This window comes from Selaginella moellendorffii, unplaced genomic scaffold (genome assembly GCF_000143415.4).
Source record: "Selaginella moellendorffii unplaced genomic scaffold, v1.0 SELMOscaffold_69, whole genome shotgun sequence".
NCBI lineage: Eukaryota > Viridiplantae > Streptophyta > Lycopodiopsida > Selaginellales > Selaginellaceae > Selaginella > Selaginella moellendorffii.
In genome coordinates, this window is record NW_003314330.1 from 941423 (window position 1) to 966243 (window position 24821).

Below are 24821 nucleotides of genomic sequence, written 5' to 3' on the forward strand. Positions count from 1 at the left end.
GGAGATTCTTGATGGACACAAATTATTCCTTATTATTCATCTTTTTACTGCTTTCTTATGCTTTCCGGCTTGATTTTATTTTGATAATATAAACAACAGAGATGTTACCTTTGTGACTAAATGGAAGCAAGATCAACGCGACCGCGACCACGTGAAATAAAGAATTTTTATTTTTTGTTCAATGGATGGGTCACTATCTGACTGCTGCTCTGTATTGCAAACACTCATTAAATAAAAATGCTTTTTAAGAAAATAATTTTCTTGTTGTACGCCAGGCAAAATTCACATGGAGTGATCTTCCAAAACACAGATTTTGGCGTACTCTTGGCAGTAGTCCCTCTCGTCGTTTCCACCTGGAAAAGTTTAAAGCCACACACACCTTTAGTTTCAAGCAAATCGGTCAAGGGATCGATTCCCGGGTGTAAAATTTCTGTGTTGGAGGGTTTAACGATTGATGGAAGAACCGAGGAGGAGGAGAATGCTCTCCTTTGGCGCTAGGGCGTGGAGGAAGCGCCGTCTCGTGGCTCGGCGGATTCCTCCAGGTGCTGTGCTTGTCAGTTTCGATTCAATCGCAATGTAGGCCGAGATTCCACAGTAGGAGATCCTGTGCCAGGTTCTTGGAGCTAAGCAAACGGAAATATTTCGCAAGAAGTCGATCGCGGCAGCCCGATGCGAGCGATCGCGGGATTCATCTAGCGGCAAGTAGCGGGATTTCGATGCGATTGGCAAGGAAGGGATGGATTATCAGCTGTTTTGCGTCAGGATCTCTGGCGGGGCATTTGGTCTCGCGGTCAGCAGGGCGGAGAAGGTCTTGCGGGTTTTTGAGAGCTGCCTGTCGATCTCCAGCTTGACGACGACGCACAATAGCGCTACTGCCGCTTCTTCGTCCGTGGAATTTATGTTTGAGAGCATCTCAAACGTTCTTCCATCTACCAAGGATGACAAGGAGCTGACATTGAATGTGCCGGATGGAAGTGGGAGGGGGTATGAAACGCTCCACATTTACTGCGACTCTAGATCCGAGCTCATGACAACACTTTTAAATCGGATGGACGACTTGAATGGAATCGGTACAAACTCTCCTATTCTTTTCTCTTTTGCTCTCATTGTTTCCTAAGATCGTTCGAACTTTGATTCCTTTACAGGCACGGATTTCTCTTTAAAAAAACATAGTCACGAAAGTGGAGGCTTGGTCGAGAGAGTGCTTCGTGTGCGCAGTGCTTCGATCGTGAAAATGCAAAGCAATGGTTCTCGGCATGAACGCCGGAGGGTAAGGTTTGGTCGTATATTTCAAGCGTTGGCTGCTAACATATTGAGTAAACCAGGTAAACCCCGCGAAGAAAATCAACTTCAATGATATTGTGAAAGTTCAGACAATGGCCGACGACGATCATATCGTGCTTCTACACCTTCACTCTCGGATGCTACGTCTGTCAATAACAGATGCTTCACCGTTTCTTCTTGCTTTAAGTCGAAATATGAAGGTAGTGCACTCACACTCTTCTATGTTTTGTTCTAAAATTAGTATTTGTAGTTCTACCTCAATCGGGAGTTGGATACTGAAAAGATAACTACGAGTAAAATGGTTGACAATATAGCAGCGTATATCAAACAAGTTGTAAGTTGACTCTTTCACAGAGTTTGATTCCCTTCATGCTTTTTCTTTTCCAAGCAGAAGGCCTTACCTTTTCTGTACGAGTTCCATGCCATGAAGCAATCTGAATCCAATGCCCAGGAACGAAAGCGAAGCTTGTATATTTCTAGAGAACACTTTGTTGAAATGGCAGGAGATGAAGTTGTCGCGTTCCACTGGTATGTAATTTCGAGATTCCATATGCAAAATTTGAACCTGGTTTTTGTCGCCTGCAGCTTGAAGGATATCATCGGGCTTATTGTAAACGACAAGAACGCAAACGAGATCGTTGTGGAGTTTAAGTCGTCACGATCAGCTCAATATTTCTTTGAGGAGAGAGAGAATTTTATTGCCAGTATTGCTGATGTAGCTGCCACTTCTAAATCCTCGTTTATTGACGTTCGTCCTGTACCATTTTTTCGGCTCATGTTCCCTCGCCAGGTAGTGTTTTTCTCCTCATTTCTCTGTGTGATAATCTTGTCGTGGCAGTTTGAGTATGAAGCATTATATATTAATCGTTTTATGTTGGAGTTCAATGGCAAGCGGGACCCAGCTGTTTTACACATTACTTTGAAAGAGTTTGCGAGCAATGTGCATGTACGAAAATTCTGTGGTACAGAGTCGGTTCTCATATATTTGATTTCAGGTTGGAAAGTCTCAATGCACCGACTACAGGGTTGTTTGTGCTGTAGCAGAGTTGCTCAAGGACTGTAAGTATCTGTTATTGGTATTGTGCGGGAAGTAACACGTTGATGATTCAGGGAGCTCATGTCAGGACTTCGTAAGATCCACAACCTGTTGTATTGTTATTTCTCGTCTTCTAGGTTCGCGAATCTGCTTTGACTCCTTGAAAAACATGTCTAGTATCATTTTGGTCCTAATGCAGGTACAGTCCTTTTTTTTTATATAAAATGTAGTAGAACTTTTCATTTGCAGTGTCTGCGCTCGGAGAACGCTGTACTTGTATATAACGCGTTTGTAGCTTTGAAATTCGCTTTCAAATATTCTGGAGATGTTTACGCTGATCCATCTGCATTGAAGGTACTGATAAATGTGCTAAATCACGGTTACCTAACTGCTCTTATCTCTAGCAAGAACAATTCAACAAGCTCATTGTACTGAGTTTGGAAAATATGCAGCAGTTTGCTACTTGTCTGCATACGTACTGTTTGAAAAGGGGACATCTACTTCAGGTGATTCTAATTTTTGCTAAAAAATGAAATTAACATGATCACATAAAAAATGCAGGCTTATGCTACAGTGAAACTCTTATCTGCTGGCCTGGATAATCTAGTGCTCGAGACTGATACCTTACGAGCATGGATGAAGGTATGAAGCATGAACTCCTAACTAAACCTGAGCGCATATCTTTACATACTCAGGCATTTGAATCCTCTATTATGGTGGTAGGGGATGTACTGTGCGTATTGTCCAGATCGAAAAAATCAGTTCTCCGCGAAAGGTAAATTCCCCCCCTTTTTTCTTTAATCTGTATTTTATTTACTTTTCTTATAGTACGGCAACATTGCTTGAGGCTCTTTTAGCGAAAACTTCGAGCGTTGTTTCAAGTCATTTTCGGGTACCAACGCGACAATTACATTTTTTCCTTGAGCTTTCAGATTGACATTTCTGCGCAGAGTTTGTTTCTCAAACGATGTCTAGTCATCGTGCACCTTTACGATGCATTTTTCTCAAGAACAGACTTGACTCAATCACGAAGTGTAAGACTCCTTTTCCATACAATGGAAGGCAGTGAAGGAACAAACCATCTTTTACGATCTTTGCTGCCTAAGGTTTATTTCCCTTTGTTCTTTCTCATAATTCAGTCCTAACGATATCGTTTGACTCAGGGTGCTTTTCAGTTTTATGACCTCACGGCCTCTAAGTTGTTAGAAACTGGAAAGGTTTGTCTAGCATTTTCTGCATGTCAACGGAACATTCCATTGACTAAACTACAGGATAAATCTGCAAGCCACTTCTGTGCTTGGGTCAAACTTTTGGACGTTTTGAGGCGAGATACTATTGAAACCCCGTTGTTTATTTGGAATGACATGAAAAGAACAGAGCTTATGAAGGTAAAATTGTTTTTCCTTAAAATTTCTAAAGGGTTAATGGATCTCACATGGAATGTAGTTTCTTGAGAAAGAAATGCAAGGATTCAATGCTGCTGCAGCCACAAATCACGTAGTTTCGTATAACCATTCTGATATAAGCTTTACTTATTCGGCTGAAAGTGAAGGACAAGGTAATAGCGGTCCTCATTTTATTCTAACAAATATAGTTCGCATGGCAGGCACGGTCGTAGAAGGCATCCATCTTGAACTTCTAGTTGATCACTCTCCTCCTGCTGACGGTACTTATGCACCATTTTGGAAGGTACATTTTTCTTTGCTTCTATCGAGCAAGCTTCATTTTCACCGCAGGTTCAAAGTCCCTTGGCTTTATTTCAAGCAGTATTCCAATCTCTGATTCTGGGTTTTACACCCTTTTTCGGCCACAATAATACTCCTGAAGTTGATCTCCGCTTAGCTGTGCATGTCCTGACTAAACTCTACGCGCGATATGCACTAGAAGTAACCTTCTGCTTGCAAACATCTAACGTTATCGAGGTAAGAGAACAATTATTCTCCCAGTTTGAAAGACTTGACACTGTCTTTTAGGCATCTGTTGGAATGCTTCAAGAAGTTATGGAAACAGAGCATCAAGTATTTATTTTCAAACTAATGGTTTTCCAATTGACCTTGATGGAAATTGGAGGCCGTCAAAATGTTCTTCGTATCCTTCGAGCTGGTGGAGCAACGGTTTTAGTGTCATTACTAGTACTATCACTTACTGAGGTAAAAATGTTGTTATTCTTTTCAAGGCTAACTTGGTACTTCATAACAGTGTTGCAAAAGTAAGACTGAGTTCGAATCAGATGGCTGGTCTTCACAGAAATCTAGCATCCTTGAAACCGTTGAAGTTGTTGGTATGAACGGTGAACTTAAATTAGTGCGAGTCCCTTCGGGAAAAGTTCGAGAGGTTCTTGGTAAAGCTTTGCTAAATGGAAGCTTAGATGCGAAAGAGGCAATCAAATGGCAAGACTCGATAGTACCAAGTAAGATACAATTTGGTATGGTCTTGGATGTGCTGGAAGCGATCCTCAGGTAATCCACTTTAGTTTATCGTTCGCTCACACTTTTTGTATTTCTATACAGGCTATGCGGAAGCGACAACAGTGACATTTTTCCACCGTCTGCTGCATGCATTGCGCTCTCACGAGAGGATGTTATGTGCCATCTGGTTCAAAGCCTTCTTCGCGCAAAGACGCCCGCCTTTGGAAGGTCAGCATGCCTTTAATTGGTTTGCGTTTGACAAGGGTTGTTTATCTAGGATCTTGAACATTTTGTCTCACTTGACAAAAACAAGCAAGTCTTGTATGACGTCTATCGAAGAGCTCGGAACGTACGAAATAATTCTTTGGAAGCTTCTAGCCGGTGATATTGTGGACGCGGATAAGAAAATGATCATCAGTTTCTTACGCCAGACACATCTTCCGCAGGTGAAATGTCAACCTTTAAGTCTTGCTCACAAACACGGCCTGCTTATAGGTGTCCGATGTTTACCTCAACACCGACTGTTCTCCATGTGAAAACAGTAGTCTTCGTTTTTATTTACCTGATGGATTGATCATGAAGTTGATATCGGAGGTATCTGCGAACTTAAAATCTATATTGAACTTAATCTTGTTCAGGATGCAGAAGGTTTTTTCATGCTACTCAACTCTGAGCAAAATAATCCTGAAGTCGTGTGGAATGTGACTATGGCGGAGGCACTTCTAAGTCAGTTGACATGTCATTTAGAGCCATACGTAAGAAATCGAGCGGCGGATGCTATGGCACTTTATATTCGTGTCCCTGTGACTGTAGTTTATGAAGAGCTCGCTGGTAATGGTTTCGCGCTTCTTATCCTTTCTTTCATTTTTATTAATTTGCTGTTATATATTGCAGATGCAGTTTATACTGAACCATTTTACCTTCATAACTTCCTAGATACCGAAAGATTTTCGAGTTATCCAATAAATGATCCGGTGAAATTTCTGAACAATTTGATGAAAGTAAGCGAGGAAACCTTCCAAATTTGTACTTCTAACGAAATCTTCTTTGAACAGCATCTGAGACAACTTTCCGGCGACTTTCTGAAATCAACGTCCAATGGTATGGCAAGCTCTTTCTGGATGAAAGGGCTTTCCAAGTCACACCAACTTCTAAGCTCACTGGTAGAGATCATTCACTTTCGAGTGCGCTTTCAGCTGCTAATGTTACGCACGGTTCTGTCAGGCGTATTTACTAGAACGTTTTCCAAAGCTGGTGCCTCCAAGTGACATCGAAGCAGTTGCTTTAACCTTGGCAACACCAGCTGTTCGTTATCTTGCTGAATTGGAGGGTGTTGACTTGCTGATACCCGAAATTATGCTTCAAGCTACAAAGATTCTCAGAGAAATGTGTGCCATAACTGTCAGGTACTGATGACCATGGTGTTGCATATTTACTAGTTTTTTTCGTGGTCAGGGATACAGGGCCATTAACAGGAGCTGTGGATTTTGCACTGAACATTATTTCCTTGGGAGCCGATGGATCTAGTGTCGATTACAGGGCTGATACGTTGAACAATGTTATCACTGGGGCTTTGTCAATGCTGGAAGTAACATGTGGCTCAAGGTATAATTCACATTTTCCAGTTTTCTTACTTCTATAATTGTTGTTTATTTAGAGCTGGAAGGGATCTCCTGCGAGATGATTCACGCTGGAACAGAGGACTCTGGTGGGCACTTTGTACAGCTATCGGTGATCCTAGATCATCCGTCGTACCAGCTGAATTAAATCGTATTTCGTCTGCTGCCTTGAGCTGTCTCAGGCATTTTGTTGAACAAGAGGAACTTCCCGAGTTCTTTAAAAAGGTAAGTTCGACACTTTCATCATTTCCTCGGCTTCTTAGCTGTTGTTTTGCCAGGGTTTACACCTCCCTTTGATACTCTTGACATTTTTCTCAGTAAATGAAGGTGGTAATTCTGCTATGACTTTATTAGCAGTAGATATCATGAGGTGTTTGGATGGCAACGAGTTCAGCTCATCACTCTTAAGACGTGTTATTCCGGAGCCTTTGCTAGTGTCTCTTACTGCACAAGAGGGAATCGAAAGACTTGCGGAAGTACGAGCATCTCATTTCGCTCTGCCAACTGCACTGTGGGACGATAGAGTTCGTGGAGAACTCCGGGAACGTTTATATGATCGCTTACACAACAGGAACGCTGAAGACGATGAGCTTGAATGGTTAAGACAGTTCAGCTACAATTGTCTTCGCGGCGAGCTGGTCATCGATGGATTTTATATCAAGGGGTTAATCAGCTGCAATACCGACAGTATCAAGTTTCAGCTGCGGAGCTCATTACTAAATGCGCTGCTAGACTTCATGCTGCGGCATCGTAGTGTTGCCTTGGACGGTGTCAACAGAGATACAGACAAGATCAGCGTGACAGAGTATTTATCTGTTCTATCGGCTTTCAAAGAATGCATACGGTATGCTTTGAAGAAAAACATGACAGAGATGCTGACACAGTGTGACTATTCTGGTTTATCGTCACTTATTTTTCAAGGCGTCCTTGACTATCGAGTGCAAGTTGGAATATCTTCTGTCTGCAAGGTTTTAGTAGCCGGTGGATTGCTGGAACTAGTCTTTCAATCACAGCTCCTGGGGGCCTTGAGCTTACAGCTATGGGAAGCAAGCGCAGACGTTTCTAAGGAAGGAATGGACGATGTTCTTCGGTCTACATTGGAAGCTTTATACGTCCTCAGCGAGCAGCTACCAGCAACAACTGCAGCCACAAACTATTTCTCGTCGCATGGAACATTTTTACCACTTATGGCCATGTTCTGCGATGTCAATCTTCCTTGCTTGCGCGGCTCGGGAGCATCAGCAAAGAACATAAGAAGCTTTGGACACAGGTTGATGGCTGCCAAAATCTTGGGACAGCTTCTCTTGGCCGGGAAAGGTGTGACCAGGAGAGGAAAGCTGATTAAAGATTTGGAACAGCAGAAGACCAGTTCAGGTGAAGGGATCGGTCAAGCGACGGACATGTACGAACTTTTTAGCATAGTGGAGAACTGTTCTGAGGACGACCCGGTACCCATCAGATCACTTCTGCTCCTACTTCCACTCGAGATCCTCTCTGCTCTTGCTCGAGAGCCAACTGAAGCATGCAAGATTTACGATGGTTGCGTCTTGAGCGTAAAGCTCGTCTGGGATGAATCAAGACGGCACCAGGTGAAGACGATTATAATGAAAGAAGCAGCTCGAGTACGTACTGTCTATACGAATGCTGGCGGACTTTCAGCCTGGTCTGTTGATGCGAAGCGGCCAGTGTTCTTGCGCTGGATATTGGCGGTAAATATTGAAGGCGACGAGAGGCCACTATTCAGGCATGACTTTGCTGAAGGTTATGCCCAGGAACTGTATCTTGGCGGCTATTACGTCGATCAGTTCCTTCGCGGCTACAAGCACTCCTTAGATCCCCTCTCACAAGAGCGGCTTTTACACGAACTCCGGAAGGCTTTGGTGGTTGGCTCGTCAACAGATGGTCTCTATGCGGAAGCGTTTACTTTCGATGATCGCCGGCGCGTTCTTCTTGCATTACTTATTCTTGTGAGACTTCACCCTCACCTTCTATCCAGCCGATCAAACATCGACATATTTCTTCCGCTATACGAGCTAATGAGCAACGATTTGGGGGACGAGCGAAGAGCTCTTGCGCAGCCAGCAATGCTTTTGCTTCATTGCACGGCAACTCATCCGGATATTGCAGACTGCATCATCTCCGAGGAGCTTTTATATACGTTGGCTTCGTTTCTCTCGCTAAAAGTTCCTCCTCCGTACGCCGGTGATACTGGAACAGATCCCCGGCTGTGCAGCCTGAGTTTGCTATTGAGGTTGATGCGCTTGAGCAGCATCACCGTGGAGATAGTCATGAGAATGGGAGTGATCTCTAAGATTGAAGACTTGCTCTTGGACTTCCAAGGCTCGGAACCAGTCAAGAAGAAGGCTGCGGAGTGCTTGGCCATGATGTGTGCGGACAAACGGAAGGGCGGCGAAGTTCGCTCCAGGCTTGACAAGCTTATACCTTCTAAAGTGAAAGGCTATGGTGCTTGGAAGCTACACGTGAACAGGATCCAAGACAACATAGTTGAGATGGCTTCACTCGACTATTTCTTACAGCATCGTCAGCCTTCACCTTGGTGGACGTCAGACACTCCGGAAGGCACAGATCAGAGTTTTGAGGAAGCTGGGGCCGTTGCTGTGATTGAGGGAAGCTTATGCTTTACCAGAGCCAGAATGTCGGACTTCAACAACGAGGCCGAGATCGTCTTCATTCGAAGCATCGCGTCCACGGCTTGCGTCGAGCTGAGTGCCGTTCGGATAGTCAGAAAGCGGTTAGGCAGTGTCACTGTCGACTTTGAGGTGACTTTCCGGAAGCAGTCGCAGGAACGAGCCGAGATCAGTGCAAACTCTTTCAAGGAGATGCTTCAAGTAGCTGGCAACGATTTCTTCGCGAACACGCTGCTGGAGTCAATGGGGCCGTCGAAAGTAACGTCGATATCACTGAAGCCTGTGGATCTCTACAGGCAGAAAAGCTGGCAGAATGGATCGGCCCCGTCTGTTGGTGACAAGAACGTCATTTATGTGGCCAAGGAACAAAAGCCGGACGCATCGTCGGCTGCACAACCGGCATCTCTTCCAAGTTCGCCTCAAAGTTCGTCACCTTCTGCTCTGTCGCCATCAGTTTCATTCTCCAAGTTTTTAGTACCTTCTGCTTTGCCGCCGTCGTCACCGTCTCCAAAGGTGGAGAAAGTCTTGGTTTCACAACCGGTGACAACTGCAAGTGCATTGTCGAAGTCGATCATCCAGGTAGCAGTTCCTCCTCCGCCGCCGCCACCACCACCGCCACCGCCACCGCCACCGCCGATGTCACTGCCACCACAAAAGCCTTCTATTCCACTAGCAGCTGTGAACAAAACGAGAACAAATAACGAGGAGCACTGTAATGTCAAGTCGGGAAACGGAGTTAATGGCCATGGTGCTCACAATGGCAACGGTCATTCGACTATGCTAAGCGGTAATGGTCATTCAACCATGGCAAATGGCAATGGTCACTCAAGCATCGGAAACGGGAAAAACCATGCTATCACGGATGGACCAGTTGTACCAGTTGAGGACGTGTTGCTAGCAATGCCAGGTAAATTTTTTATCTTTCTTTTTGCGACTTGGAAATGCTAAGTCATAAGTTTGTTGCAGAAGCGCTGCCAAGTACGAGAAATATTATGATCATGTCGGAAGAAGGAAGGTATGTCACCAAATTCAACTCAATGGCATTTTCTTATGTTTGTTTCTCTAGGCTGGTGTCCCTTGACGAAGGTCTTGAGCTGGTGCTTGAAGGCGCCGAAATTAGCAAGGAAAACAGACGGGTGGCCAAGACAAATTTTCTTGATGCGTTCGAAGACGGTACAGTTCCTTGCACTGTGATTTGTTTCGGTAGCTAAAATCATTCTGCAGATATGGAGGAGCTCGGAAAAATTCTTGAGAAATATGCTAAGCTTGTACAAAAGTTCCCATTACAGCCACAGGTTTGCTATGATCTAGTGGCTGCTTGGGAGGAGCATTGCCTTGATCTTATGACCACGGACGAGCTGGTTTGTAATGCTTTTCAAATTTGTGTGTCTGATTATACACTTGTTTGCAGGCTAGATATGGCCGTTCCATCGCTTCATATGACATCTGCCGCACCGATAATCCTGAGGTCGCAATACAAGAAGCAAAGCGAAAGTTCCAAGGCCTCCTGAAACTTCGAAGGCAAGTGCTTCAACTTTAATCTTCTTGCTTTTCTCTAACTGCATCGATTAGAGAGCAAGAATGGAAGGAAAAATCAAAGCAGTTGAAAGGAGACATGTCGGCGGAGCTAGCGAGGGCTGTTGGCGAGCGCAAGGTTCTTTTACATCGCTGTTTGAGTTTTGTGGTCTCAAAATTTTTATTGTGGCAGGAGAGACTGAGCGCAGACGTTGCAAAAGATGAACTCAAGGCAATGTCGAAGGGCAAAATCCAGAGGAAGAAGAAGCAAAGTTGACATCGGAACTAGAATGAGGAACATGGTAACAAGACAAGGTCCCATTTTAATGGAGGAAGGCGATGTTTTACTCTAATCACAGACACACAGAATTATCACATAAGCCATCAGAGAGGCATTTGCCTTGTCGCTCCAAGCCAAGATGATGGAAAAGAGCTTCAGACCCCGCCACTTTGTTTTTCAAGGCATAGTTCCGCCTCAAGATTGTTTGAGCAATGTTTGAAGTTTTGGTACCTCGAGAAGGCTTTTCTACTTCCTTGGCTTGATGCGACAATTTGGCAAACGCATTGGTCACGATCAACAAGGGAGGTTAAGTACGACGCTGTGAAAGAAAGTGGAATTACAATTTTTATATACTGGAGATTCGCAAACACATTGCTCACGATCGTCTCTAGTATATTTGAATCTATCGGATGTGTAAGATCGATCACATTTAACAGTACTGAATGCTCAGGAAGTATCCAAGCATCTCAGACCACAACTTACATTCATTCATTCATTACCAAGAAGCATGAGACGGACAGATTATAATAAGCTGTTTTAATGATCTCATGAGCCATTTGTTCGCTAACCTCCTCTAGGTCTTCTACCACCACTCCTTTTGTCCTTGCTCTCTATTTCACCGACGTACCTATTGTCCTTACAACCAATCTACTTTTGCAAGGTCCAAGCACCTGGTACCACAAGCCACCTACTTTTGGGTGTTTTTTTCCTTCTCCAGGTACCAATACCATCAACTCTACACAAACAATGCCACCCACCATACGTTTAAACGTGTGCAATAGAGACCTTCCACCTTCACACACACGCTCACTATATAAATCCATGCTCTACCATTCTCACAATTACCTTTCTTTCTTCAGTGAGAGTAACTAAAACAGCAATGTCTTCTGTGCTTCTTGCTTCACCAGCATCCGCACCTGTGACAAAGGCTAAGTCTGTTGAACGTCACTCCAACCATGACGAGGCTTTGTCTGAAGACCGCTATGGAGACTTCGTCAGTAGCATTAACGAGTCAATCTTTGATCACAAGGGGGATAAGTTCTACTTGTATCCGCGCTATGGCAAGAGCGAGCACCTAGCAAAAACTGGTCTTCCGGAGCTGGACGAGCGCTACACAATAACCCGCTACATCTATGCAACAGTTCATGGATACGCACCGTCTGAATGGTTTGGCTTCGTTGCCGTATCTACGCCGCAGCAGAGCGAGTATCTTGGCTGCCGTGAGATCGTTGTTGCTATCCGGGGAACTATATCCGACGCCGAATGGCATCAAAATCTATTCAAAGCAAATATGGTGACTTGTGATAGAATTGATCCGTCCAAAAAAGCTCGTGTTCATTGTGGATTCTATAGCATATACAGCTCCACCAATGAAGCTCATGCGTTTGGGGAGCTGAGCCTGAGGAACCAGATCTTCAAGGAGGTAGAGGAGCTTGTTTCTTCTGGCGACAACAAGAAAGACGTGAGGATTGTGTGTGCCGGCCATAGCCTGGGCTCGTCTCTCGCAACCTTGGCTGCAGCTGACCTGAGCATCAACTTTGCTAGCGGCCGCAGCAACGTCAAGGTCCACCTCGTTGCTTATGCTTCACCCAAAGTGGGCAATGCCGAATTCAAGCACCTGGTGGAGAGCCAGTCCACCTTGGTGATTACACGATACAGTGGGGTTGGCGATTTGGTACCACACGTTCCAATATACGATGCTGTTGAAAACTGGATTGGGGTAATTCCAAACCTCCCCATCACATACTATCAGCATGTTGGGAAAGAGCAAAAGCCAGACTGGACAAAGTCACCATATGTTCAACCATGGTTACTCAAGGTACTTAGCACACGTGTTTGAATGATATATTTACAGATGTTTTTCATCAGGAACACAACATTTTTGGTGGAAGCTTAATGGCAGAACCGGATGGCGTCTCAAGACATATTTTGGAGTTTGCCACAATCTCCAACTCTACCTACACACCATTGCAGCACAATCCTTTGTCCTCGAGCCCCTGCTCAAGCTCTCGGCCAAACCGCTCCAAACCCCCGCGTTCAAAGAGGCGATGGAGATCCTTAACAAGAGATACGGGGAGGAGGGCATGGAAGCCTTGGCTCCATTCTACAAGGATTTGGCGTACCTGGAAGAGGTTGCAACCATGAAAGAAGGAGCCCCAAAATTCAAGAGGGCCAGGCTTGAACTTGAACCCTCTCCATTTGATGCAAGAGACTGTGCTTTGCTCAACAAGCGAGCTGACATCCTCAAGGAGGAGTTTGGAGTTCCAGTGTCATGGGTACTGCCGCCAAACAAGGATATGAAGCTGGAAGATGGGAAATGGCTTCCTCGATCGAAGAGGATTGATGATATCCCTGATCCCAGCAACCCGGAATACAACTGAAGTACCAAATCGATGCATGCTGTGAAGATAAGAATTAATCCTCAGCATGTTGTGCACGCTTGCAAATGCTCTGATCTGGAAATCAAGTGATCAAGTTTTAAAACAAAAATGGAACCAAATGGCTCGCTGTCGTGCTCGCTGTCCCAAAGCTACGTGAAATTGATGATGTAAGAATCTCCTTCCAGGGAGAAAAAATCTGGTCTCGGCCAATCGGACTCCGAACGCTAGCAGCAGCCCCTGAAAGGAAATCGCCAGAGATATTTTCTCACTCGTAGTCAACCCGGTGACTCAGTTGAGTGTTTGAAGTCAGGTCAACTTCAGTTCAAATCAAGTGCCCACCTGCCCATTGCAATTGCCGATCTTCATTTGCTCAACTCCTGCTGAGAGAGATAAAGAACCTGGTTTTCTCGGGACGAAAACGCTTTTCGCACAGACGCCGGACTCAAGTACATTATCGCTATTGCAATAACTCATTCCCACCCGCCTATCCTCTTATGCTCAATCTGAGTGATCTGCATGTTCCTTAGTCCTCAAACCTTCAACTGGGTAAAAAATCGTGATCATGAATCTTCAAAATGTAGACGCCTTGCCTTTGAGTCCTCCCTGTCCTGAACACCCTCACCCTCTACCAGAGAGGGAGTCTATCCAAATCAAAATATATGCACTTCCCAAGTAGTAAATATATCGTCCTAAGGTGGAACCCATGAAGCCTAGGATGCCAGGAGGATCTTGGTAAAGTTATCACCAATTTGCTTCCTAATATATCTTCATAAGCTGGAACCCAGGATGCCAGGAGGATCTTGGTAAATTTATCACCAATTTGCTTCGCAAGCGCTCCCCATTTCAGGGAACATATGCGGCATATCACCTGCAACTTTTCATCTTCCCCGCCAACCCCACTTTCACCGAGGGTTTTTATGGAGAGAAGTGGAGTGGCGCTGGGGTTTACGCGGAAGCCTAGCAGATCATGGAGCGATTTTCCCAGCAAAGCTGGCGGAGCACCGGTATGTCGTGTTTGGTTCTCAGCTATAGCTTCTTTTTGGCTGATGGCGGTAGAGATGCAGGTGTGGCTGGATCCACAAAACATGCCGCCTATGGCCGATGCTTGCTGCGGGTTTTGCAAGGAACCCCTGCAGTTCTTGCTCCAAGTAAGCATTCTGTCCAGAGCGATTGAGCTAAAAAGAGTGTGCAGGTCTGTGTGCCTCTTCCCGAAGGAGACGATGAGAACAGATTCACTCTACTGGTTTTCATGTGCCCAAAGATGGCTTGTTTAAATCTGGACCAAGCTCAACAGAGCCAAGAAACGTCCCACAGAAGGTATCATTTCTTCCCCCCATTTTGTCCGCTAAGCTGCTTGCAGCGTCAAAGTTTTTCGAGCTCAAGTAGCTGCTCGGAGAAACGATCCCAATGGAGGTACAGTTTCAAGCTTGCAACTCAGATGTTCAGGCAGAGTGTTTTACAGTCCGACTTTGCGACTGGTGCCACACTTGGAAAGGTGGAAGTCAGTGTGGGGGTTGCAGGAAGATCAGCTACTGTTCCCGCAAGCATCAAGTTAGTGTATCTGTTTCTTTCTTGAAGCTCCTTCTGCTATTTGTGTTGAGCATTTCGAGCATTTTTGTAGGTGGAACACTGGCAAGCTGGTCATTCGCACTCGTGCAAGGATTCATCGTCGGACAAGAGGGCAGAACAAAAGACCCTGTGGCACGAATTCGAGCTGGAGTTTAGCGAAGAAGAAGGAAGCGAGGAGGAAGAGGAAGACGAGGAAGCAGCTGATGCTGATGGTCCTGACATTGTTCCAGCAACCAATCTCGACGGCTTCCAAGAGGTAACAGCGAGTTCTCATTTCTTGGTTTTCAAGGCTCGCTTGATAGGCGTCGAGAGAAGACAGCTTCTGGGCGGCATTCCAGGCCCGGATGACAAGAGCTCCCAGCCAAGTCTTGAGGCTTGGATCAAGCCGGGCGGGAGACTCGCAGCCGCTGTGGATGAAACTCGAAGGCCAAGCTAGCGACGCCGACATCCCTTCCTGCCAACTTTGTGGAGCTCCTCGTGTCTTCGAGTTTCAGGTATGGGATTCCAGAAAAGAAACGTGAATTTTCTTGCTGCTGCTTGATATCGGCTACTTGTTTCAGGTGATGCCGCAGCTGCTCTACTTTTTCGGCGTGGAGAACGAGAGAGACTCGCTTGACTGGGGAACCATAGCGGTGTATTCGTGCCGGGACTCGTGTCCAGCCGAGGGTTACGTGCAAGAGTTTGCATGGGTCCAATCCTCTCCGTAGATCCTGATAGCTTTGATCTGCTCGAAGCTCTATAGCTAGTAGACAAGAAATAGTTTGAGAGTACAAATTTGTGATATTACAGGACTTCAATTGATACAAAGAATGCTATGCCACTGAAAGTTATATAAGCTGCTGTGAAAAGCAAGGAACAAGAGAAAACAATAACTGTACACTCATAGAAACACTTCTTAGGCCTCCACCGTGCTCGGTTGGAAGCAGCAAAAGCTCTTTTTCTGAGAAGAAGAAGACATCATATAAGCCCATAGAAAGAGAATAGTAAATCCATACATACCGTGGATGTCTTTTGCGATGCACTAGTTCTTCTCTCCGGGTACAAATCCTTTTCGTCAACACCCAACGGCGGGACGTGCACGGATCCTCCAGCCTTTTTCTCATTCCTTGCGTTGGTGAAGATCATCGTGAATCCATCACCGGACGCCGGGTCGTTTGCATCCCAAGCACCAAACTTTGGCAGCACTGCTGCTTTCTCTGGCTGCCCAAGGGAACCAAAAGAACGATCAATCCAAATGCTAGGCTAGAAGAAAGAAGAAAAGAGTTTTAAAACTTACAGCAGGGACTTCCATGTTGGTACTCGACTTTGGTCGCAATCTCCCTGGCGTGGAGGATCCCTCCTTTCGCTCCCACGCCGGCGATGCACTGCGATGGTTTCCATTTCTTCCCTGGTGCAGTGGCGATTTAAATGCCGGCGAGGAGGAACTCTCGCGCTCCGAGTGTGAGTGCCCAATCAGTCGAGGGCCACCGTCATCTTTCCCGAATGGAACGTAGCGCGAGTCGTCAATGAGAATTCTCTGTGTAGGAGGATCGATTTGCCTGTGAGGTCTTGGAGGAGCTCCCCCTCCATCTCCTCCTCCATACCCATTTCCAATTCCAAATCCTTCGCTGCTGCCAGCGTCGTCACTGCTGCTCCCTTTCCTGGCGTGGTGGTGACTTACTGTAGGATTTATCTTCTGTGGATGAGGATTTCGCACTCTTGCGACCAGCACCTCGCTGGGATCCGTCATCCTCGCCGCCCTCGCAACCTCAAACACCTCCGTGAAGGCCGCATTACCATCGCTCGAGTCCCAGCTCCCAAACTTTGGAATCCTTGTTCTTCTCTGCCAAATCCGACACGAGAGCCGTGAGCGATGCTCGAAATCCCGGCCGCTGCGCAGCAAACGATCGATTTCCACTCACCGACATTGAAGATCGAAATCCCGGAAGAAGCAGCCGGCTCTAGCGAGCGCGCGTCACGCCTGGAGGAAGAGCTCGCCTAGAGTGGAAGAAGAAGAAACGAGACTAGGGTTTCACGCGGCCATAGCCGCGAAAGGAGAATGTTATGTTGGACGCCAGTCCAGCAAGTCCCAACTGGCGGGAAAGTGATTTCCCGCCACGTGGTCACCCACCATTGGCCAGAAATAAAAGTGCTCTTGCCCCTTCACGTGGCAGAGGGCCATACGTCCAGCTCATAAAGCATAATCAACGTGGGTACCCTAGATTCCCACAAGATGCGCTAGATGCCTACAAAATGCCCAGGAGAGGAGCTCGCCACCGCCGGCTTCTCGCGCCTGGATCGCTGCGCCGACGCTCTCAAATCGTGCCGATCGCTCATCCAAGCCCGGATCCTCCACGCTCAGATCGTCGCCTCGCCCCAATTCTACAAATCGTCAGTGTTCTTTCTTAATCTTGTCGTGGAGATGTATGGGCGATGCGGCGGCATCTCGGAGGCGAGGAGTGTCTTCGACTCCATCGCGCCCAAGGACCAATTCTCTTGGAATCTCATGCTGGGAGTGTATGCCCGGCAAGGGCATCTCGACGAGGCTAGGAGCGTCTTCGATGCGATGCCGGAGCGCGATATCGCGTCCTGGAATTGTCTCATCTCTGCGCTTTCTAGATCCGGTCGATTGGAGGAATGCAAGGAACTCTTTACTTCTATGCCCGATCGGAGTATAGTCTCGTGGAACATCATCCTCACAGCATATGCCCGAAAGGGGCATATTGACGATGCTAAAACAGTGTTCTCTTTCATCCCTAATCCAAACTTGGTTTCTTACAACGCAATCCTGGCTGCTATGATCAACAATGTCGATCTCTTGGAAGTCAGAAATTTTTTTGATTCAATGCCGCAGCGAGACACAGTTTCTACAACTGCGATTCTTGCAGCATTTGCCCAAAATGGGCATCTTGAAGATGCAAAATCCTTGTTTTTCACTATGCCCGACAAAGATCTGGTCGCGTGGAACGCGATGCTATCCGGCTATGCTCACGACGGCGATTTGGAAGAACTCGACCACCTCTTTTCACTAATGCCTCTTTGGAACACTGTCTCGTGGACTGCTTTGCTCGTCGCCTACGCTCAAAGAGGCTACGTCGAGAAAGCCAACGCTCTGTTCCATGAAATGCCGAGCTGGGACCTCGTCTGCAACAACGCGATGCTGAACAGCTATGGCGAGAACGGGCACCTCGAGAAAGCCATCCTTTTCTTCCAGGGTATGAAACAGCGGGACCTCTCGTCCTGGAACTCGATGCTCTCGGCTTATGCCCAGGAGGGACTGATGATCCAAGCCGGGAACTTGCTTGAATCCATGCCGGAGCAAGACCTTTTGTCCTGCAATCTGATGCTCTCTGCACACAACCGGGCTCGTCAGCTCGCGGAAGCAAAGAAGATCTTCGACAAAATGCCTTACCAGAACTTGTACTCGTGGAACAACATCCTGTGCGCCTATGCGCAGCACGAGGACGTCTCTCGTACCAAGAACCTGTTTGATGCGATGCCCTCGAGGGATCTCACCTCCTGGAACATAATGCTCTCGATCTTCTGCGCCACCTTCGAGCTCGAGAAAACCAAGGCGCTGTTTGATTCCATGCCGGAGCTCAACGTCGTCTCGGAGACGTCCATGCTCACTGCCTATGCGAGCTTCGGCCACCTCGAAGAAGCCAAGAGCTTGTTCGATGGGATCCGAGACAAGGACCGGATTGCCTGGAACGCAATGCTATCAGCTTTCGCTCAAAGTGGTTACCTGGAGAGTGCCAGAAACTTGTTTGACGAGATGCCAGACAGGGACAACGTTTCGTGGAATGCGTTGCTCTCCGCTTACGCTCAAAACGGGGACTTGGAAACCGCTAAGGAGATTCTCTACGCGATGCCGGAGAGAGAGCCAGCGTCTTGGAACTCGATGCTTTGTGCGTACGTTCGCAAGGGACATCTTGAGGACTCAAGGAAGATCTTTGATGCAATGCCGGAGCAAGACGTGGTTTCGTGGACGGCGCTTGTGGCTCTGTATTCGCACAAAGAGCAAAAGTTTGCAGACGCGTTCGAGCAATTTGGAAGAATTGGATTGGAAGGTGGCAGTCCTGACCTTGACTGCTTCACTTGCATCTTAAACGGAAGCAGTCACGCCGGCGATCCAGAGCTCGGCCGCTCGTACTTTTGTTCCATGTCCGCTGACTTCGGTTTGCAACCAAACAAGCTGCACCACGGCTGCATGATCGATCTCTTGGCTCGCTCCGGACACCTTGGAGCCGCGCAAGAACTTATCTCCACCATGCCGTTCCTTCCGGATGCTCACGACTGGACTTGTTTCATGACGGCTTGCAAGAAACACCGGGACCTCGATGCTGCTGCGGGCGCTGCCCAACTAGCTCTCAAGAACGAAGCAAGGGACGCTGGGCCTTACGTGCTGCTCGCAAACATCTTCCGGGGAGATTCGAAGCCGACTGTCGAGTGAGCTCGATCTTTCCCATCTTCCAGAGCTTCATCGAGATGTTCTTCGCTAAACTTGGTAGCTGTGGCGGGCCGGAAGCATGGTGCATGGAATTTGTCAAACACCATCTTGCTTCTCAAAGGTGTTCATGGCAACCTGTTTCTCCTGACGGACCACTTCCAAGCATGCAGATCCTGGATTTCTACGGTACCAGCCGAATTCGCAGCGGGAGATCCATCTGCCCAGCACGATAGCACAAGCTATTCGTGCCTTGCAGGATAACGAAATCTGTAGTGACTAATATCTTTTAAGGCACACGAAATCAGCTTGAGAAGGTGATGAAGATAAGAAAAATAAAATTCTTAAATGGTGCATGCTACGTTTTTTAGGGCCACGGCCATCTCGCAGCAGTTATCAAAAGTCTTTGTTGCCGCGGCTTGAAGAATTGGTTAGTGGTGGGTGGCATCATCCACCACTCGGAGAAGAGATCAGTTGCTGCAATTCAAAAAAAAAAGAAAATTTTCTTGATTTTACTATGTTTAATTTGTTAGCAATGGTAAGGCATCAAATAAGTTTGTCATAATCTCTTCTTTGGTTTTAGTGGTACTTTGTGGACTAAAAGAAAAGTGCTAGAGCTTATTTTGGTTTTCCTTTTGTGAGTTCTTCAGTGGTGGAGATGACATTAGCACAAAACTGCTTCGCTTTTATTTTTATTTACTCTTTTTATGTTCTATATTCTTGTGATTAGTAGATTTTTGTCATTGAAACATTGGAAGATAGTTCTCTTACAAGGCACAAATAGCTTGTGATATGACGTCTACATGGGGAAATCCACCTCCACCTCCCAGTGCTTGGAGGCTGGTGCAACGTCCACGTGGCAAATTTGCCCTTGACAAATACTTATTTCTGGAAGATAAGTTTAGAAGTTGGCGGGGCTTCCTCTTTGCATACTTCGGAGCCTGTATATCAACGAGGAACTCGTTTCTCAATGTGGTGAGTGCCAGTGGGTGATGATCCGATTTGGAGCTGGAAGTCCGCTATCGTTTGGAGTGTTGCCTCATCTCCGATCACGTAGTCTGGTATGCTACGTTGAGTTTAGTCCTGCATCACTCCTTGCCCAGACCCGTGATCGGTGTGTGTAGAAGCTGGTAGTCCCGTTGAAGATCTTCAATCTCCATCTTTTCGCAGAACTCCAGCAGTTTTCACCCAGTATCTGCGTCATAACGATCTTCTGACTGTCAAACAACTAGCCATGCGTGCTGTCGGTCCAGCCCTCCCATATGCCTGTATAAACTTAGTTCCAACACTTGCAAACTCACAAGGAAGCAAGGTATAAAACTGTGCTTTCTACATTTCTCTACTCTACTTTTTTCTTCCTTTATCCAACCTATCCCCTGATTTGCGTCGCATTCCAAATCTGGTACTACGAAAAATGAGCTTTGTGCAATGGCCTGTCCACGAAACTTAGGCCTTTGCTCTTATCTTTCATCCTGATGCATTGTATACGTCTCTACTTCAAGGTTACTCGGCACCGATGCAGATTTACACACACCTTCCGACTAATCCAACTGATAATTCCACACGCAAGCCTCGCAGTTTCATTTCTCTCAACTCCTGCGTTTCAATGCTCTACACTTACATGATAACCAATTCCTCAGCAACTGGGTTCGTTATTTTATGAAGTGAAATTGCTCAGCGATGGCTTTAGAGGACTTATGCCGTTTCCATTCGACAGCAGCCTGGGTGGAGCGAAAGCAGCTCCGGACTACTTCAACAGGCATAATCAGGCTTCTCCAGAGCAATTTGTAACTACTTCCCTTCGAAGGTTCTCACTCTTCCGAAATCCCTGTCTCAGCTCCAAAGCGACACTTCCTGTGACTTTGTGGTGGAGCTAGTCTTGAACAGACCGGGCGTAGAGCATCGTGGAAACAATCAAACAAAATGAACAGTACGTGCTTGCCAGTTAACCTGAAAGAGTGTTTTATTGAAAGAGTCTCTGACAGGTCGTACCTAAACGCTTGTTCCTGGACAATGAGAGCTCACCTCGTCTCCACCGCGCGTTTTTTATTCCCTGGGCATGGCAAAGTAAGAACTCCTTCGGCACTTACAGGCTCCCCATATGCAATGTGGTCGAGTAAACAATCAAAGCACAGGCGAATTAACGTGATTTTTAACTTTCTATGATCTTATATTACCATCGAACGATGCAAAATCAAATATTGTGGCCCGACAAAGATCTGGCCGTGTGGAACTCACGACGGCAATTTGGAAGAACTCGATCACCTCCTTTCGCTAATGCCTCAGTCTCGTGGACTGCTTTGGATGAAATGCCGAGCTGGAACTGCATAGATTGCTTGCTTCTTAATCTTGCGACGAGACGAGAGTGAACGGGAAAAAGCTAGTGGACTTGCCTCCATGCTTCCAGTGGATCTCACTCCCAATGACCGGGACAGCGCGCGTCGCCACCTTCTCGCTCGCGGAGCTCCAGACTTTCGGATCCAGCACGCCCATCAAATTCCCCAAGGTAAAGTTCTCATTTTTCATGCTTGCCTCTTCTCGTCTAACGTCTATATTGCATCTGACTGCAAAGTTGTGTTCTTGAGCTCCGCAGGACAGATCGCTAGTCCGGAGCTGCTCCAGAAGATGCTGGCGATGAGTTCGACTGCCTGATCTTTTGCTCCGTGTCTGCCAACTTTGGTTTGCAACCAAACAAGCTGCTTTGGCTCGCTCCAGAACAGCGCAGCGTTCCGGATGCTCATGCTCATGACGAAACGGCAAGACCTGGATGCTGCTGCAGCCGCTGCCCAACCAGCTCTCAAGAACGCGACAACCTTACGTGCCTGGATTCCAGTTCGATCTTCCCCATCTTCTAGAGCTGCGTCGAGTTTCTCGGAAAAAGAAGTTTTTGTAGATTTTCTTCGAAGAAAATCTAGCTGTCGGGGGCTGGAGAAGCATGGTGCATGCAAATTTGCCACACACCATCTTGCCTCTCAAAGACGTTCGTTGCAACCTGTTTCCCCCAGCTCGTCCCCGACCGCACCACTTCCAAGCACGTAACATATCCCAAGTCTCCCCTCACACGGACTTCCACATGTTCCAGACGAATCCGCAGCGGGAAATCCACCTCCGGTCCCAGCATCACTTCCCAGCTCGATATCACAAGCTCGTGGCCGGAGATTCGTCCGGCGCCAGGATGAACACAGTGTACGTTGTCGCCTTTCTTCCACATCTTGCGCATTGTTGCCAGGTCCCCTTGCTCAAAAGCTCTGTAGAAGCGAGCGTTGGCTTCGAGCACGCCGGTAACACCATCCTGTTGGACGCCCCGCAGCCTGTCACGTACAATCGCGGCCTTGGCATAATCCTCGGACTGTATAGCTTGCTGCAGCTCCGCTTCTAGTGCGTGCTCGTCGTCTAGCAACCAGTCTTTGCGCATTCCAGTAGTTGGGTCTTCTTTCGCGCATCTCACCATCACTCTCCTTTTGGAAACGGCACTGCACGTAACAAAAAGTTTGCATTTCTTGTCACTTCGTAGCAAAACAAAAAGACGAACCTTTGGAAATGGGAAGCCGGCTTAAAAGCACGGCACCTCCTGTCCGGGATGACTCTCGAGCACACCGGAAACATCACCGCCGCCATGGCTCTCCACTCCATCACTGAATTGAAGCGCTAAAACCCTAGAGCTACTGTTGCTCTGGCTCCCGCAATCTTATCTACTTCCTTGCCTTGGATTTTTTTAGTGCAGCTTCTCTATCAGCAGCCTGCTTCGCAATTCTCTCGGCCCTTTCCCTCCTCTCTTTTTTCTTCTTTTCTTCCTTGCTCATTTGCTGCACAAAAGAAATTCGTGAAGTCCACTCGAAAGGCGAAAGGAAAAAGCAATTTTCCTTACCTCCACGGGCTTCGCTTTCTCAACCGGCTTCGCAACGGCCGGCTTTGGAGGTTCTACTTTCGGCTTGGACAACGTCTTCACGTAGTTTTCGATCTTTTGTCTCGTGAGGTCTTGAATCTGCAAGACAGCATAGTTGAAGGGAAGTATAATCTCAAGGATAACTTACCGTGAGTTCTCGCCATTCGGCTGCCCAAGCTTCATCAGAAACCTCATTCACGATCTCGGCCTGCGCTTTGAGAAGCACGTCCCGTTCTTCTTTCTTCTTTGGATCTTTCAAGTCGTCTTCTGACCAGTCTGATTCTTTGAGTGGGTATTTGAGAGGCACCTTCCAGTCAGCAGGGCGTTGTGGCATTATCATGCTGTCAACTTCCGCTTCTACTGCTCTTCGAGCCTTGTAATAAGAAACATTTTTCACAACAGCAGGATCTTCCAGCGTTTCAACAGGATCTGTAGTGACTAAAACCTGCAAAGTCACAAGGAATCAGCTCGAGGAAACATAAAAAGAGAAAATAAGAATAAAAGGAAAGCAGAGACCTGCTGCATCGATTCCCATCCAGGCTCTTGGTTCCCAACAGCCTTTTGTGCTAATCTGTTGCGTCTCCACTCCTGCATGTAATAGTAGCATTTCTCTTAGCACTGAACAACTCAGAAAAGCAGAACAGACCTCATAGTTCCACCACATTTCCTTCTTCATATCTTCATCCATTCGGTAACCCCCTTCTAGTTCCGGACGCGTGAAAAGAAAGAACTCCGCAGTTGCGGGGTCTTCGCAGCTTTCTAAGATAGCCTGCATAGATCCAGCGCGAATATCATGGCAAGAACAAGCATCATTACTTACTTCATTCGGAACGTTCAATTTCTTGTAAGCATTTAGTGCTTTTGTCGAGGAGTTTATAAGCTGCGTACATAATAAACTAAGTGTTTGTCAAAATCAAGTATGCCTTACTTTATCGGCGTGAAAGCCAGGTCTCCAAGCATTTCCATTGCACTCGGTACACTTCATTACTCCCTGCAACCAGGCGAAACTTCAAAGTTAACAGAGTTGGAAAAGATAAATAGAACAAAGGAGAGATCTCATACTGTTCCAGAACAAGTCGTACAGTCTTTTGAAGGCAGAGTGTAGCCAACGTCCGCGCTAGCTGAGGTAGTTCTAAGTTGCGCACGTCCATCCACAACTGATTTGGCAGCACTTTCAGCTGTCGAGCTTTCTCCTCTAATGGTTAAAGAAGAATTAAACAAGGAACCTCGCTATCTAGCAAAAAAAGGGAGAGAAAACGTACCCTTCCAACCCTGGATTCACGATAAGGTACTGGATTTTCCCGGTGCCTCTACATGACGTGCATCGAATCCCTTCCCAGCCATTACAAGTGTTGCATTCTCTATGGAGGCAAAAGAAGAAATGCAAACGGTTTAGAGCTCCGCGAGAACGAACTTACTTTTTTCCGTAGAATTTCCTCATCACATCCAGCACAAGGCAGGCATTCCCAGCAACTGCACATCCCTGGGAGAGCCACGAAATAGATAAATGCGAGGCAATGCAATGCACAAAAAGCTCACCGCAACGCTCCACCCGGCCACATCCGTGACGAGCTTCGGCACGCCAAATCCCGACTCGGCGAATTCCTTGGCGCTGCAAGCGAAGTGGAAGGCCGTGAATGCGACGAGATCGGCCACCACGACGGCGCGCTTCACGACCGTCGCCATCGCCTGCTTGACGCCCTCCATTTCTCCCCTATCCGCATAAACCCTAAACCCACATTGGAATTTTTCTTTACCCTTTCTTTCAC

At 46.9% G+C, this 24821-nt stretch overlaps 7 protein-coding genes across 7 annotated transcripts; 4 read left to right on the top strand and 3 right to left on the bottom strand.

Annotated features, from left to right (window-relative positions):
- The first annotated feature begins 398 nt into the window (after nt 1–398).
- Nucleotides 399–11160, top strand: LOC9640112. Its single transcript, XM_024659562.1, has 39 exons — nt 399–542; nt 614–1070; nt 1146–1270; nt 1326–1484; nt 1535–1618; nt 1676–1812; nt 1870–2074; nt 2123–2230; nt 2280–2343; nt 2395–2519; nt 2570–2674; nt 2725–2826; nt 2882–2962; nt 3016–3095; nt 3149–3212; nt 3271–3426; nt 3484–3537; nt 3592–3708; nt 3767–3878; nt 3927–4009; nt 4057–4242; nt 4294–4470; nt 4520–4779; nt 4831–4956; nt 5006–5174; nt 5224–5322; nt 5367–5559; nt 5623–5729; nt 5784–5891; nt 5953–6134; nt 6184–6333; nt 6386–6572; nt 6626–9902; nt 9962–10010; nt 10062–10168; nt 10220–10356; nt 10407–10516; nt 10568–10649; nt 10704–11160. The coding sequence occupies exons 2-39, from the start codon at nt 737–739 to the stop codon at nt 10785–10787; spliced, it is 8085 nt and encodes a 2694-aa protein (XP_024515330.1). The 5' UTR covers nt 399–542; nt 614–736; the 3' UTR covers nt 10788–11160.
- A 510-nt stretch (nt 11161–11670) lies between these two features.
- LOC9653614 (phospholipase A1 EG1, chloroplastic/mitochondrial) lies at nt 11671–13380 on the top strand. Its single transcript, XM_024659603.1, has 2 exons — nt 11671–12609; nt 12660–13380. Exons 1-2 carry the CDS (start codon nt 11671–11673, stop codon nt 12933–12935), a joined length of 1215 nt encoding a protein of 404 aa, XP_024515371.1. The 3' UTR covers nt 12936–13380.
- Nucleotides 13381–14025: 645 nt separating this feature from the next.
- Nucleotides 14026–15624, top strand: LOC9653615 (programmed cell death protein 2). Its single transcript, XM_024659548.1, has 8 exons — nt 14026–14175; nt 14236–14319; nt 14364–14488; nt 14532–14584; nt 14634–14722; nt 14793–14996; nt 15043–15234; nt 15301–15624. Exons 1-8 carry the CDS (start codon nt 14026–14028, stop codon nt 15445–15447), a joined length of 1044 nt encoding a protein of 347 aa, XP_024515316.1. The 3' UTR covers nt 15448–15624.
- On the bottom strand, nt 15501–16790 carry LOC9653616 (RPM1-interacting protein 4). Its single transcript, XM_002985712.2, has 4 exons — nt 16642–16790; nt 16017–16562; nt 15740–15940; nt 15501–15680 (listed from the first exon to the last, which is right to left on the bottom strand). Exons 1-4 carry the CDS (start codon nt 16645–16647, stop codon nt 15636–15638), a joined length of 798 nt encoding a protein of 265 aa, XP_002985758.2. The 5' UTR covers nt 16648–16790; the 3' UTR covers nt 15501–15635.
- A 351-nt stretch (nt 16791–17141) lies between these two features.
- Nucleotides 17142–19430, top strand: LOC112340706 (pentatricopeptide repeat-containing protein At4g02750-like). Its single transcript, XM_024659549.1, has 3 exons — nt 17142–17391; nt 17635–19168; nt 19340–19430. The coding sequence occupies exons 1-3, from the start codon at nt 17142–17144 to the stop codon at nt 19428–19430; spliced, it is 1875 nt and encodes a 624-aa protein (XP_024515317.1).
- Nucleotides 19431–21312: 1882 nt separating this feature from the next.
- On the bottom strand, nt 21313–22823 carry LOC9640113 (F-box protein SKIP8). Its single transcript, XM_024659512.1, has 2 exons — nt 22699–22823; nt 21313–22639 (listed from the first exon to the last, which is right to left on the bottom strand). The coding sequence occupies exons 1-2, from the start codon at nt 22797–22799 to the stop codon at nt 22078–22080; spliced, it is 663 nt and encodes a 220-aa protein (XP_024515280.1). The 5' UTR covers nt 22800–22823; the 3' UTR covers nt 21313–22077.
- Nucleotides 22647–24815, bottom strand: LOC9640114 (protein TIC 214). The gene is made up of 11 exons (XM_024659511.1): nt 24592–24815; nt 24471–24535; nt 24315–24413; nt 24115–24247; nt 23981–24043; nt 23873–23932; nt 23699–23821; nt 23569–23640; nt 23201–23497; nt 23035–23151; nt 22647–22972 (listed from the first exon to the last, which is right to left on the bottom strand). The coding sequence occupies exons 1-11, from the start codon at nt 24757–24759 to the stop codon at nt 22859–22861; spliced, it is 1311 nt and encodes a 436-aa protein (XP_024515279.1). The 5' UTR covers nt 24760–24815; the 3' UTR covers nt 22647–22858.
- Between the last annotated feature and the right edge of the window lie 6 nt (nt 24816–24821).

Bases quoted from the DNA above. Each gene is read 5' to 3' on its own strand.
- LOC9640112 (XM_024659562.1), top strand. From the start codon at position 737: ATGGATTATCAGCTGTTTTGCGTCAGGATCTCTGGCGGGGCATTTGGT. The intron at 2,344-2,394 runs GTAAGTATCTGT...TTGATGATTCAG, and splicing joins AGCAGAGTTGCTCAAGGACT to GGAGCTCATGTCAGGACTTC. The intron at 10,169-10,219 runs GTACAGTTCCTT...ATCATTCTGCAG, and splicing joins TCTTGATGCGTTCGAAGACG to ATATGGAGGAGCTCGGAAAA.
- LOC9653614 (XM_024659603.1), top strand. From the start codon at position 11,671: ATGTCTTCTGTGCTTCTTGCTTCACCAGCATCCGCACCTGTGACAAAG. The intron at 12,610-12,659 runs GTACTTAGCACA...GTTTTTCATCAG, and splicing joins TTCAACCATGGTTACTCAAG to GAACACAACATTTTTGGTGG.
- LOC9653615 (XM_024659548.1), top strand. From the start codon at position 14,026: ATGCGGCATATCACCTGCAACTTTTCATCTTCCCCGCCAACCCCACTT. The intron at 14,176-14,235 runs GTATGTCGTGTT...GTAGAGATGCAG, and splicing joins GCAAAGCTGGCGGAGCACCG to GTGTGGCTGGATCCACAAAA. The intron at 15,235-15,300 runs GTATGGGATTCC...TACTTGTTTCAG, and splicing joins CTCGTGTCTTCGAGTTTCAG to GTGATGCCGCAGCTGCTCTA.
- LOC9653616 (XM_002985712.2), bottom strand. The intron at 15,941-16,016 runs GTAAGTTTTAAA...TCCCTTGGGCAG, and splicing joins CCAACATGGAAGTCCCTGCT to CCAGAGAAAGCAGCAGTGCT. The intron at 15,681-15,739 runs GTATGTATGGAT...TCTTCTTCTCAG, and splicing joins CATCGCAAAAGACATCCACG to AAAAAGAGCTTTTGCTGCTT.
- LOC112340706 (XM_024659549.1), top strand. From the start codon at position 17,142: ATGTATGGGCGATGCGGCGGCATCTCGGAGGCGAGGAGTGTCTTCGAC. The intron at 17,392-17,634 runs GTATAGTCTCGT...GGCATCTTGAAG, and splicing joins TACTTCTATGCCCGATCGGA to ATGCAAAATCCTTGTTTTTC. The intron at 19,169-19,339 runs GTGAGCTCGATC...CCAAGCATGCAG, and splicing joins GATTCGAAGCCGACTGTCGA to ATCCTGGATTTCTACGGTAC.
- LOC9640113 (XM_024659512.1), bottom strand. From the start codon at position 22,799: ATGGAGTGGAGAGCCATGGCGGCGGTGATGTTTCCGGTGTGCTCGAGA. The intron at 22,640-22,698 runs GTTCGTCTTTTT...TGTTACGTGCAG, and splicing joins CCGGCTTCCCATTTCCAAAG to TGCCGTTTCCAAAAGGAGAG.
- LOC9640114 (XM_024659511.1), bottom strand. From the start codon at position 24,759: ATGGAGGGCGTCAAGCAGGCGATGGCGACGGTCGTGAAGCGCGCCGTC. The intron at 24,414-24,470 runs GTAAGTTCGTTC...TTGCCTCCATAG, and splicing joins AGGAAATTCTACGGAAAAAA to AGAATGCAACACTTGTAATG. The intron at 23,641-23,698 runs GTCTGTTCTGCT...TATTACATGCAG, and splicing joins AAATGTGGTGGAACTATGAG to GAGTGGAGACGCAACAGATT.